Source organism: Symphalangus syndactylus, chromosome 7 (genome assembly GCF_028878055.3).
Source record: "Symphalangus syndactylus isolate Jambi chromosome 7, NHGRI_mSymSyn1-v2.1_pri, whole genome shotgun sequence".
In the NCBI taxonomy this organism is placed as follows: Eukaryota; Metazoa; Chordata; class Mammalia; order Primates; family Hylobatidae; genus Symphalangus; species Symphalangus syndactylus.
The window spans coordinates 62,800,384-62,814,837 of NC_072429.2; the positions used below are offsets into that span (position 1 = coordinate 62,800,384).

Below are 14,454 nucleotides of genomic sequence, written 5' to 3' on the forward strand. Positions count from 1 at the left end.
TTACCTGAAATCAGTATGATGACCTGGATTAATATTCTCCAACAGTGTTTTGAACGCTAGACAGCACAGTTGGTTAATGTGTATTAATATGGCTGAAATAGCAAGTCAGACCTTCACAAGGGCCTCTAAAGTATGATCAAGGCATAAAAGTTTAAGACTCTGAATGACATCACATGACCCACCACTAGATCAAAAGCCCCAAAGTACCAGAGTATCATGAAATGGGCAGGTGTTCCCTGCTCAAAATGCTATGTCAAAAACTAGGTTTTCACCCATTTTAATTTGGGACACTGGGAATGATTTCAACAAACACTTGTTTAGAAACAACAGCTTCCCCCAAACAATAGCATTCCATAAGTGCTTGCATTGTTCATCACAAGATGAACAATAGCTATTGGCTATAAATGGTTGATCATTAATGGGGGGAACCCTCATGGCATATGTCCTAATAATGACAGACTTTCAGATTTTCCAAGTCAACAAAAGGCAGCCTTTGGTCATTGTAAAACCAATCATTTTCTTTTTTGGAAATAGTATTTTCTTTTGGCTTTCAGACTGAAGCATCGTCTAGTATTATTCTATCAATACTAAAAAGACCCAAAGCCTTGACTTTTGCTTTAGCTCTGATACAGAACTGCCAAATGTGAGTACTATGAAAAAGTCGATATGGCTGAGGAAAAGTACACTGATATTAAGCTTCAAAGCCAAACTTTATGTTGGGGTAGATGAGAAATAGAAAAAGGGTGAATTTCCAAAACCATTTTTTCACTGAAACATGCATTCATTTTCCTTGAAAACAAACAAATAAACAAAGTGCTTGGAAAAAAAAAAAGGAAAAGGAAACAGCAGTGTCTTTATCACATAAAATATTCAGCATTTTGTTTTAATTTCCTAAATGAATAGGAACAATTTTAGGAATGCCTTCAACAGAAACTAAAATTCATTTGCGGAGCTCCCCCTGCTGATTTACAACAGCAAATATTAGTTGTTTCACAAGAGAATATTACCATAAAAACTCATTCTTGTTTCTTAGAAACTTAAAATTCCTGGATTACTTTAAAAAATTTCAACCAAGTCGTTAAATACATATCCTAAAAATAGTTGACTGGAACAGACATATGGTGGTACTTACAATGTCTGAATTAACATGTTAGAATTCAGTAATGAGAATATAACATCTAGGTCAGGTTACCCAACCTCTCTGCTCAGAACCTGAGAAAAGGGAGAAATCAATTTAATTCTCTCCATAAATCTTTTGGAAGACAGATGTAGAGACAGCATGTGCCATTTTCACTGCGACAATTACAATGACAACTTTATGGATAACTAAGCACAATCTGGTTTATAGTCAGGTTAATGGTGGATTGTGTTCTTTGAAGACAAGAACTGCATCTTAGTCATGTTGGCATGCTCAAACGACCAATAGAACTCTTCCAACTCTTACCAACTCTTCTAGTAATACTTGATAAAATACTTTGAATACGAGTACAATTGTTTTCTGAATATGAGTACAAATGTATACTTTTATACATCTGTGCTATTGTTTATTTTAGCATCAAAGTCCAAGGAGAGACTTGATGTGCTCTCTCCCACCCTGACACACAGAAATCTAAGTATCTAAAAATTGCCTTGGTCCTAACCTGTCCTAAAATATAAAGTTAATTCGACTAGCATGATCCGTGCAATATAAGAAAAGGGAAATACTGATTAAGAAGACTATATAAAAGACATAAAGATTACTGAATTTTGCCACAGAGCAAATGCATGCAGAGGAATAAAATTTTGTACTATATAGCAATAAACTTCCAGTGTATTTGTGAAATACTGAGAGAAGAATTAATGACTGGAGTTTAATTATCAGACAGAAGATGGTAGTCATCTCTACAGAATTTTTTCTATATGCTTGAATAGGGCTTCAAGAGATGGTAATAAAATATTTGTAGGTCTATGTATTTATCAAGTGACTCTACCTGAACAAGGTCAAATGGCTTGTGTCTGACAAATTCCAGTCTATGTAATCATCCTTCAAACACAAGTAAACTATTTCAGCTTTGCAAATAGACACTTTGCCTTTCATTGGGGAACAAATTATTTTACATATTTAGGATGCAATATTTCATAATCTTCCCTTCGGGGCTCTCTGACCTATGTCCCCACTGTGCACTCAGAGGCATCACCTAGGCTCTCTAGGGAGCTCCCTTGCCCTCTTCCCCTTTTGAATATAGGCCTGCACTGTGGCTTCTGGACAGATTACTGCTGGAGGGAACTTCCTCCACATGCAACCTTGTCACATCACCTAATAAAATATGTGGCTACTGCCTCTGACCATGGTCATATCTTTTTCCTAAATCAAACCCCAAATGCCTCAAACCCCTACAGTAATGCACAGTATTCCTTTCATAGAATGTTAATAGATTTTACCTGAAAAATATGACCCCATGGTGAATTTAGTTTTGGAAATGCTGTTAAACAGGTTTCCCTACCACAGGGCATCCCAGAGCCTTTACTATATTTATTTGCATTGTGACTCTCCAAGAAAGGAATGAAAAGCTCAGTGTTTCCAAAACTCATGTGGGAAACTCAGTGTTTTCCACACTGGAAACATTTATTGGGGAGCATCTTGGGAAAGCAGAAGCATGGCTGGCTTTTTACGTCACTGGAAGTGGCCTCAGGGCTGAGGTGAATGGGCATTAGTGGGGAAAGTAACTTCTTTGAATGGCTCACATAAATACTAGTGTCTAAAAACCATTCTCCACTAAATTAAACTAGGGCTTCTTGAGAAATAGGTAATTCCAGGGCTAGGGAAAAGAAAGTGCTAGATAAGCCTGAAACATCTTTTCAATTCAGAAAGTAAAGAAGCCCTCGTAGAACAGACAGTGACATGTGAGAAAAACATAGGGGCTCACAGGAAAAAATGAAGGATGATTTCAGCATCAAAGTAAATTATGTTAATAAAGATTAACCCATCAAATAAAGTAAGAATCTGCAAGTACACACTGGTATGAATAAATAAATGAAATTTTGAAATGGAGAGAAGGAAGAAGTTCTACCTTGTAGTAGAATGCCAATTAATAAATAGAGAAATAACAATAGAATATAAAAATCACTATTTGGCAACCATCACAGTAATAACTGACTGAGGCAAAAATCATCAATGGATCCTAAAATTAGTGGGTAAAAATTTTATGGTGAATACAATATTTACATAGCCAAAGAATCAATGGACATCATGTCAGTAAATATTTGTCAAATGATTAAAACACACATATAAACACACACGCATATATATATTTTAACAGGGAATGGTAAAGTAGATGGGGTGCAACCTTAACAGCTGGGAATCTAAGTGAAATTTGAATTCTTTCTTCCATTCTTATAATTTTTAAAATAAATTTGAAATCACTTCACAATAAAAAGTAAAGTAAGCTGTAGGAAAAGTCCCTTCTCTTACATTGCTTTGGTAATGACAGTTCTAGCTGCTCAACTCAATCAATTAATTACTGTTCTACCCACTTTACTCTTCACAGAAGCCTTTACCACTGACCAGAGGAATGGATGACGCCTCCCTTGGTTCCAAGGACTGAGTGCTCCTTCCTCAGATGGCTTCTGCTGGGGATGTTTTTTCCTCCAGTTGAAGAATCACTACGTAGTGATGTTGCTATACCTCTCAACCACTTTTCTCACTCACAGGCCCCAGAGAAAGCACAAGCCATGCTATTGACTTCAGGCCCGCTTAACTCATGCGTAAGTTTCTTCTAAAATTTTCGTTCTGACTCGCCTTTCCCAGTAATTCACAGGCACAGAGCTTGTGATTTTACTACATTTTTCGGGTTCCATGGTTTTTGCATATTCTTAAAAGGTCATTGCTTTTCTCTTCTTCAAATTCTTTCAATGCTTCTAAATAGAAAACTTTAAAGTCACCAAATGGTTTCCTCAAATCCTCCATATAATCTAGCATAATGCAGGGCATATATTAGGTACTAAGTAGATATTTCTTGACTTACTGACTGGAACATATTTACCTGTTCCTGTACGATTAGAAAACATTTCATTATATAGGCATGTCCTAAGAAATACTACAATAAACATTTCAACAAAATTAAGATTTTTCTCAATTACTTTTATTATACAACCAAAGATACAATAATAAAAATCACAGATAAAATTAAGAAACACTTAAAAAGAAAGAAATATTTTGCTAGACTCTATCAGTGGTATTCCAAGTTTTAAACCTCAAGCATTTTGGAATAACATATCATGTACTATAAAGGAACCAGTGACAGATATAGTATTTAAAGCCAGAAAGCAAAGATGTTCTATGATTCAAACCATTTCATCTGACTCCACTATAATCTAGTGCTTCCATACAGAAATCTCAAGGCTTTTAAGAGTTTAATTACCATCTATTTTTGAAAATAAACTTAAGGCCCAATGATAGTGCTCAAGATCTCAGTCTCTGGAGTCCAACATACAATAAGACCATTTACTTAGGAACCTCAGGCAAATTACTTAACTTTATGAGCCTCAGTTTTCTCATATGTAAAATAGGATATTAATGGTACCTAAATCAAAGAACTGCTATTAGGCAGAAATACAGTGGTATTTGTAAGGTAGGTGGCATATGTTAAGCACTCAACAAATACTCATAATTATTATTATTATTGTTATTACTGCCATGATTAAACAAAAATAAAAAAAACGAGGATCTCAAAAGTGCATACATAGCATGATTCAATTTCACTAAAAGGGCAAAGCACATATAAACATATATATATACACATATATATGTATTTATTTGTACATATTTAAGGTATTTATTTATACATATGTTTATATATATATTCATGTGTTGTTTAACAATGGGGATACTTTCTAAGAAATGCATTGTTAGGCAATTTCATTATTGTGTAAACATCACAGAGTGCCCTTACACAAACCTAGACGGAATAGCCTACTACATACCTAGGCTATATGGTATAGCTTATTGCTCACAGGCTACACACCTGTATAGCATGTCACTGTACTACAGGAAATTGTAACACAATGGTAAGTATTTACGAATCTAAACATATTAAACATAGAAAAGGTAAAGTAAAAATAGAGCAAAAAAGATTAAAAATGGTACACTTGTATAGGGCATTTGCCATGAATGGAGTTTGCAGGATGGAAGTTGCTCTGGGTGAGTCAGTGAGTAAGTGGTGAGTGAATGTGAAGGCCTAGGATATTACTGTGCACCACTGTAGACTTCATTAACATTGTATACTTAGGCTACACTAAATTCATAAAAAATATTTTTCTTTCTTCCATAATACACATTTAATTTTTAAAAAACTTTTTGACTCTTTTGTAATAACACTTAGCTTAAAACACAAACACTGTATGATCGTACAAAAATACTTTCTTTCTTTATATCCTGATTCCATAAGCTTTTTGTTGTTGTTGTTTTTTGTTGGTTTTTTTTTTTTTCTGAGGCAAAGTCTCACTCTTGTCCCGAAGGCTGGAGTGCAATGGTACAATCTCAGTTCACTGCAACCTCCGCCTCCGGGGTTCAAGAGATTCTCCTGCCTCAGCCTCCCGACTAGCTGGGACTACAGGTGCCTGCCACCAGGCCTGGTTAATTTTTGTAATTTTAGTAGAGATGGGGTTTCACAATATTGACCAGGCTGGTCTTGAACTCCTGACCTCAGGTGATCGGTTCCACCTCGGCCTCCCAAAGTGCTGAGATGACAGGCATGAGCCACTGCACTCGGCCGATAAGCATTTTTTCTACTTATTTTATTATTTTTAACATTTCAATGTGCTTTTATTTTTGTTTTTTTATTATTATTATAGTTTAAGTTTTAGGGTACATGTGCACAATGTGCAGGTTTGTTACATATGTATCCATGTGCTGTGTTGGTGTGCTGCACCCATTAACTCATCATTTAGCATTAGGTATATCTCCTAATGCTGTCCCTCCCCGCTCCCCCCACCCCACAACAGTCCCCGGAGTGTGATGTTCCCCTTCCTGTGTCCATCTGTTCTCATTGTTCAATTCCCACCTATGAGTGAGAACATGCAGTGTTTGGTTTTCTGTTCTTGTGATAGTTTACTGAGAATGATGGTTCCAGTTTCATCCATGTCCCTACAAAGGACATAAACTCATCATTTTTATGGCTGCATAGTATTCCATGGTGTCTATGTGCCACATTTTCTTAATCCAGTCCATTGTTGTTGGACATTTGGGTGGGTTCCAAGTCTTTGCTATTGTGAATAGTGCCGCAATAAACATACGTGTGCATGTGTCTTTATAGCAGCATGATTTATAGTCCTTTGGGTATACACCCAGTAATGGGATGGCTGGGTCAGATGGTATTTCTGGTTCTAGATCTCTGAGGAATTGCCACACTGACTTCCACAATGGTTGAACTAGTTTACAGTCCCACCAACAGTGTAAAAGTGTTCCTATTTCTCCACATCCTCTCCAGCACCTGTTGTTTCCTGACTTTTTAATGATGGCCATTCTAACTGGTGTGAGATGGTATCTCATTGTGGTTTCGATTTGCGTTTCTCTGATAGCCAGTGATGATGAGCATTTTTTCATGTGTTTTTTGGCTGCATAAATGTCTTCTTTTGAGAAGTGTCTGTTCACATCCTTCACCCACTTGTTGATGGGGTTGTTTGTTTTTTTCTTGTAAATTTGTTTGAGTTCATTGTATATTCTGGATATTAGCCCTTTGTCAGATAAGTAGGTTCCGAAAATTTTCTCCCATTTTGTAGGTTGCTTGTTCACTCTGATGGTAGTTTCTTTTGCTGTGCAGAAGCTCTTTAGTTTAATTAGATCCCATTTGTCAATTTTGGCTTTTGTTGCCATTCCTTTTGGTGTTTTAGACATGAAGTTCTTGCCCATGCCTACGTCCTGAATAGTATTGCCTAGGTTTTCTTCTAGGGTTTATATGGTTTTAAGTCTAACATGTAAGTCTTTAATCCATCTTGAATTAATTTTTGTATAAGGTGTAAGGAAGGGATCCAGTTTCAGCTTTCTACATATGGCTAGCCAGTTTTCCCAGCACCATTTATTAAATAGGGAATCCTTTTCCCATTGCTTGTTTTTGTCAGGTTTGTCAAAGATCAGATAGTTGTAGATATGCGGCATTATTTCTGAGGGCTCTGTTCTGTTCCATTCATCTGTGTCTCTGTTTTGGTACCAGTACCATGCTGTTTTGGTTACCGTAGCCTTGTAGTATAGTTTGAAGTCAGGTAGCGTGATGCCTCCAGCTTTGTTTTTTTGGCTTAGGATTGACTTGGTGATGCAGGCTCTTTTTTGGTTCCATATGAACTTTAAAGTAGTTTTTTCCAATTCTGTGAAGAAAGTCATTGGTAGCTTGATGGGGATGGCATTGAATCTATAAATTACCTTGGGCAATATGGCCATTTTCACGATATTGATTCTTCCAACCCATGAGCATGGAATGTTCTTCCATTTGTTTGTATCCTCTTTTATTTCATTGAGCAGTGGTTTGTAGTTCTCCTTGAAGAGGTCCTTCACATCCCTTGTAAGTTGGATTCCTAAATATTTTATTCTCTTTGAAGCAATTGTGAATGGGAGTTCACTCATGATTTGGCTCTCTGTTTGTCTGTGATTGGTGTACAAGAAGGCTTGTGATTTTTGTACATTGATTTTGTATCCTGAGACTTTGCTGAAGTTGCTTATCACCTTATGGAAATTTTGGGCTGAGACAATGGGGTTTTCTAGATATACAATCATGTCATCTGCAAACAGGGACAATTTGACTTCCTCCTTTCCTACTTGAATACCCTTTATTTCCTTCTCCTGCCTGATTGCCCTGGCCAGAACTTCCAGCACTATGTTGAATAGGAGTGGTGAGAGAGGGCATCCCTGTCTTGTGCCAGTTTTCAAAGGCAATGCTTCCAGTTTTTGTCCATTCTGTATGATATTGGTTGTGGGTTTGTCATAGATAGCTCTTATTATTTTGAGATATGTCCCATCAATACCTAATTTATTGAGAGTTTTTAGCATGACAGGTTGTTGAATTTTGTCAAAGGCCTTTTCTGCATCTATTAAGATAATCATGTAGTTTTTGTCTTTGGTTCTGTTTATATGCTGGATTACATTTTTTGATTTGCGTATGTTGAACCAGCCTTGCATCCCAAGGATGAAGCCCACTTGATCATGGTGGATAAGCTTTTTGATGTGCTGCTGGATTTGGTTTGCCAGTATTTTATTGAGGATTTTTGCATCAATGTTCATCAAGGATATTGGTCTGAAATTCTCTTTCTTGGTAGTGTCTCTGCCAGGCTTTGGTATCAGGATGATGCTGGCCTCATAAAATGTGTTAGGGAGGATTCCCTCTTTTTCTATTGATTCGAATAGTTTCAGAAGGAATGGTACCAGTTCCTCCTTGTACCTCTGGTAGAATTTGGCTGTGAATCCATCTGGTCCTGGACTCTTTTTTGTTGGTAAGCTACTGATTATTGCCACAATTTCAGAGCCTGTTATTGGTCTGTTCAGAGATTCAGCTTCTTCCTGGTTTAGTCTTGGGAGGGTGTATTTGTCGAGGAATTTATCCATTTCTTCTAGATTTTCTAGTTTATTTGTGTAGAGGTGTTTGTAGTATTCTATGATGGTAGATTGTATTTCTATGGGATTGGTGGTGATATCCCCTTTATCATTTTTTATTGCGTCTATTTGATTCTTCTCTCTTTTCTTCTTTATTAGTCTTGCTAGCGGTCTATCAATTTTGTTGATCTTTTCAAAAAACCAGCTCCTGGATTCATTAAATTTTGAAGGGTTTTTTGTGTCTCTATTTCCTTCAGTTCTGCTCTGATTTTAGTCATTTCTTGCCTTCTGCTAGCTTTTGAATGTGTTTGCTCTTGCTTCTCTAGTTATTTTAATTGTGATGTTAGGGTGTCAATTTTGGATCTTTTCTGCTTTCTCTTGTGGGCATTTAGTGCTATAAGTTTCCCTCTACACACTGCTTTGATTGTGTCCCAGAGATTCTGGTATGTTGTGTCTTTGTTCTCGTTGGTTTCAAAGAACATCTTTATTTCTGCCTTCATTTCGTTAGGTACCCAGTAGTCATTCAGGAGCAGGTTGTTCAGTTTCCATGTAGTTGAGCAGTTTTGAGTGAGTTGCTTAATCCTGAGTTGTAGTTTGATTGCACTGTGGTCTGAGAGACAGTTTGTTATAATTTCTGTTCTTTTACATTTCCTGAGGAGTGCTTTACTTCCAACTATGTGGTCAATTTTGGAATGGGTGTGGTGTGGTGCTGAAAAGAATCTATGTTCTGTTGATTTGGGGTGGAGAGTTCTGTAGATGTCTATTAGGTCTGCCTGGTGCAGAGCTGAGTTCAAGTCCTGAATATCCTTGTTAATTTTCTGTCTTGTTGATCTGTCTAATGTTGACAGTGGGGTGTTAAAATCTCCCATTATTATTGTGTGGGAGTCTAAGTCTCTTTGTAGCTCCCTAAGGACTTGCTTTATGAATCTGGGTGCTCCTGTATTAGGTGCATATATATTTAGGATAGTTAGCTCTTCTTGCTGAATTGATCCCTTTACCATTATGTAATGGCCTTCTTTGTCTCTTTTGATCTTTGTTGGTTTAAAGTCTATTTTATCAGAGACTAGGATTGCAACCCCTGCCTTTTTTTGTTTTCCATTTGCTTCGTAGATCTTCCTCCATCCCTTTATTTTGAGCCTATGTGTGTCTCTGCACATGAGATGGGTTTCCTGAATACAGCATACTGATGGGTCTTGACTCCTTATCCAATTTGCCAGTCTGTGTCTTTTAATTGGAGCATTTAGCCCATTTACATTTAAAGTTAATATTGTTATGTGTGAATTTGATCCTGTCATTGTGATGTTAGCTGGTTATTTTGCTCGTTAGTTGATGCAGTATCTTCCTAGCCTTGACGGTCTTTACAATTTGGCATGTTTTTGCAGTGGCTGGTACCGGTTGTTCCTTTCCATGTTTTGTGCTTCCTTCAGGAGCTCTTTTAGGGCAGGCCTGGTGGTGACAAAATCTCTCAGCATTTGCTTGTCTGTAAAGTATTTTATTTCTCCTTCACTTATGAAGCTTAATTTGGCTGGATATGAAATTCTGGGTTGAAAATTCTTTTCTTCAAGAATGTTGAATATTGGCCCCCACTCTCTTCTGGCTTGTAGAGTTTCTGCCGAGAGATCAGCTGTTAGTCTGATGGGCTTCCCTTTGTGGGTAACCCGACCTTTCTCTCTGGCTGCCCTTCACATTTTTTCCTTCATTTCAACTTTGGTGAATCTGACAATTATGTGTCTTGGGGTTGCTCTTCTCGAGGAGTATCTTTGAGGCATTCTCTGTATTTCCTGAATCTGAATGTTGGCCTGCCTTGCTAGATTGGGGAAGTTGTCCTGGATAATATCTTGCAGAGTGTTTTCCAACTTGGTTCCATTCTCCCCGTCACTTTCAGGTACACCAATCAGACGTAGGTTTGGTCTTTTCACATAGTCCCATATTTCTTGGAGGCTTTGTTCATTTCTTTTTATTCTTTTTTCTCTAAACTTCCCTTCTCGCTTCATTTCATTCATTTCATCTTCCATCACTGATACTCTTTCTTCCAGTTGATTGCATCGGCTACTGAGGCTTCTGCGTTCTTCACGTAGTTCTCGAAACTTGGCTTTCAGCTCCATCAGCTCCTTCAAGCACTTCTCTGCAGTGGTTATTTTAGTTATACATTCGTCTAATTTTTTTTTGAAGTTTTTAACTTCTTTGCCATTGGTTTGAATTTCCTCCTGTAGCTCAGAGTAGTTTGATCGTCTGAAGCCTTCTTCTCTCAACTCGTCAAAGTCATTCTAAGTCCAGCTTTGTTCTGTTGCTGGTGAGGAACTGCATTCCTTTGGAGGAGGAGAGGCGCTCTGCTTTTTAGAGTTTCCAGTTTTTCTGCTCTGTTTTCTCCCCATCTTTGTAGTTTTTTCTACTTTTGGTCTTTGATGATGGTGATGTACAGATGGGTTTTTGGTGTGGGTGTCCTTTCTAATTGTTAGTTTTCCTTCTAACAGACAGGACCTTCAGCTGCAGGTCTGTTGGAATTTGCTAGAGGTCCACTCCAGACCCTGCTTGCCTGGGTGTCAGCAGCAGTGGCTGCAGAACAGTTGATTTTCGTGAACTGCAAATTCAGCTGTCTGATCGTTCCTCTGGAAGTTTTGTCTCAGAGGAGTACCCAGCCGAGTGAGGTGTCAGTCTGTCCCTACTGGGGGATGCCTTCCCAGTTAGGCTGCTCGGGGTTCAGAGACCCACTTTAGGAGGCAGTCTGCCCATTCTCAGACCTCCAGCTGCGTGCTGGGAGAACCACTACTCTCTTCAAAGCTGTCAGTCAGACAGGGACATCTAAGTCTGCAGAGGTTACTGCTGACTTTTTGTCTGTGCCCTGCCCCCAGAGGTGGAGCCTACAGAGGCAGGCAGGCCTCCTTGAGCTGTGGTGGGGTCCACCCAGTTCAAACTTCCTGGTTGCTTTGTTTACCTAAACAAGCCTGGGCAATGGCAGGTGCCCCTCCCCCAGCCTCAGTTTGATCTCAGACTGCTATGCTAGCAATCAGTGAGACTCCGTGGACTAAGACCCTCTGAGCCAGGTGCGGGACACAATCTCCTGGTGTGCCATTTTCCAAGCCCGTTGGAAAAGCGCAGTATTAGGGTGGGAGTGACCCAATTTTCCAGGTACCGTCTGTCACTCCTTTCTTTGACTAGGAAAGCGAAGTCCCTGACCCCTTGGGCTTCCCAAGTGAGGCAATGCCTCGCCTTGCTTCGGCTCACACACGGTGCGCTGCACCGACTGTCCTGCACCCACTGGTTGGCACTCCCTAGTGAGATGAACCCGGTACTTCAGATGGAAATGCAGAAATCACTCGTCTTCTGTGTCACTCATGCTGGGAGCTGTAGACCAGAGCTGTTCCTATTCGGCCATCTTGGCTCCACCCCCCATTATTTTTTTTAAGACAGGGTCTCGCTTTTTTGCCCAGGCTGGAATGCAGTGGTGTGATCTTGGCTCACTGCAACCTCTGCCTCCCAGGTTCAAGCAATTCTCCTCCCTCAGCCTCCTGAGTAGCTGGGATTACAGGTGCTTACCACCATGCCCAGTTAATTTTTGTATTTTTAGTAGAGGTGGGATTTCACCATGTTGGTCAGGCTGGTCTCGAACTCCTGACCTCGTGATCCACCTGCCTTGGCCTCCCAAAGTGCTAGGATTATAGGTGTGAGCCACTGCGCCTGGCTCTCTACTTAAATTTTTTTTTTTTTTTTTTTACTTTTTAAGCTTTCTTGTTAAAAATAAAGACATATACATACACATTCGCCTAGGCCTGCACAATGTCAGGTTCACGCATATCACTGCCCTACACCTCCACATCTTGTCCCATTGGAAGATATTCAGGGGAACAACATGCATGAAGCTGTCATCTCCTATGATAACAATGCCTTCTTCTGGAACACTTCCTGAAAGCCTGCCTGAGGCTGTTTTACAGTTAACTTTTTGTTAATAAGTAGAATGAGTACACTCTAAGTGATTAAAAGTATATGGCATTATAGGTATATATATAAAACACACATCCAAGTAACAGTTGCTTCTATTAGCAAGTATTATGTACTGTACATAATTGAATATGCTATACTTTTATACAACTGGCAGCACAGTAGGTTTGTTTACACCTGCATCACCACAAATACATGAGTAATTCATTACAATAGGACATTACAACAGCTATGACATCACTAGGCAGTAAGAATTTTTCAGCTCCATTATAATCTTACGGGACCACCATTGTATGTGCAGTCCATTGCTAATCAAAACATCACTATGTGGCACATGGCTATACTTTATGTTGATATTTACACTTATATACGTGATATGTGTGTGTGTATGTATCTACGTCTATACCAAGAGAGAGAAAGCACATGAGCCTGCAAGGAACCATGAAAGAGTTTAATAGAAAAAATTTGAAAAAAAAAAATGCACCACCAGAGTGGTCATCTAATCATCAATGAATAACAACTCATTTTTATTCTTACACTTCACTGTATTCTTCAGATTTCTATGAACACAGATTACCTTTGCAAATATAACCATAAATATGCTATTAAAAAAGAAACTTTCACAAGAATGAACCATATTTGTTTAGAGTGTTATGTCCACAAAAATTTTGTTCACATTATTTACAATATGGATGGTCCTCAACTTACCACAGTTCAACTTACAATTTCTTGAGGTTATGATGGGTTTATTGGGAAGTAACCCATCATAAGTCAGAGAGCTCTGTATAACCTATGATGGGTTACAGCTTCTATTGAATAGATGCTGCTTTCACGCCATCATAAAGTCAAAAAATCTTAAGTCAAACCATAGTAAGTAGAGAACTATCTGCTATGTCACTGGCATTAAATTCATTTTTTACTTAGGATATTTTTTATTTACCATGAGTTTACAGAGACATAACCCCACTGTAAGTCAAGGGGCATCTGTAATTAAGAAAATACCATTTTCGCTGCTTTGCATAGCCTGCTTGCTTCTTTTCATCAGAGAATAACTATGAAGAAAAAAATAAGTGACATGATTACCCTCTGCAAATTCCACTCGGGTTGCTCACTGGTTCCATCATGTCCTATCCTTATCTTATATATGTTTCCAATGCTTCTTATTTCAACCTGAATGAAATGCAAAGGAGAAAAAATTATCAGAATTTTTAAAATTAAGCACATTAAAAAATTCTTTCTCTTTACACTAGATGCATTTTTTGTTCCTAATATTTAAAAAGCTTTCAGGAACTCTTTCAGAGTCTAGAAATGAAATGCCCTCAAGAAACAATCAGTGAACCTCACAGACACAGAGTATGAGACAGAAATATCATGAGACTTGACTAAAAATATGCGGAAGGAGTCAAACGAGAGAACAGGATGAAGAACACACATATGCTCAGTTCTCCAACTACCACACATTTCTCACTGGAAGCCAACACTTTCTGAGTTCCAATGACAGAAAGATGGGCTTGTATTTTAAGAAATTAAAAAAAAAATTTTCACCAAAGTAAAGCTAAATATGGTGATTTCTACAAGCTTAAGAAAAGTGTGAGTCTAGAACTTCCTTGTACTCTGAAAATCCTGTTGTCTTTGATGATACCTAGGTTAAGATATAGATGTTCTACATTCAAGGAAGAGAAGCAAACCTGCCCACAGAATATGGGTGCTGATTTAGTTTTTGATGTGGCCCAAGAGTTTTTGTTAATCCAGGTAGCACTGTGGAGAACTGGCTTTGGGAATCACTTTGAGCTCAGCTGGAAGCCTGGCTGTTGTAAACTGAGTAAAATATGGGTTTTTTTTACTTCTCTTACCTTCAATTTCTTCATCTGTTGAATGGTCACATAATGCTTTTTGCACAAAATTTTCAGTTCAACTAAATAAATGTATATTAAAACAATAAACAATGCACAAGT

General features: G+C 38.3%; 1 protein-coding gene across 1 annotated transcript in view; it reads right to left on the bottom strand.

Moving 5' to 3' along the window:
* Window positions 1–14,454, bottom strand: part of LOC129485740 (lipoxygenase homology domain-containing protein 1-like) — a gene marked incomplete at its 3' end in the record, with an annotated part of 129,272 nt that overhangs the window by 10,389 nt on the left and 104,429 nt on the right. The window contains 1 exon segment of the mRNA XM_063642408.1: window positions 13,583–13,669. Coding sequence (XP_063498478.1) covers window positions 13,583–13,669 — 87 coding nt within the window.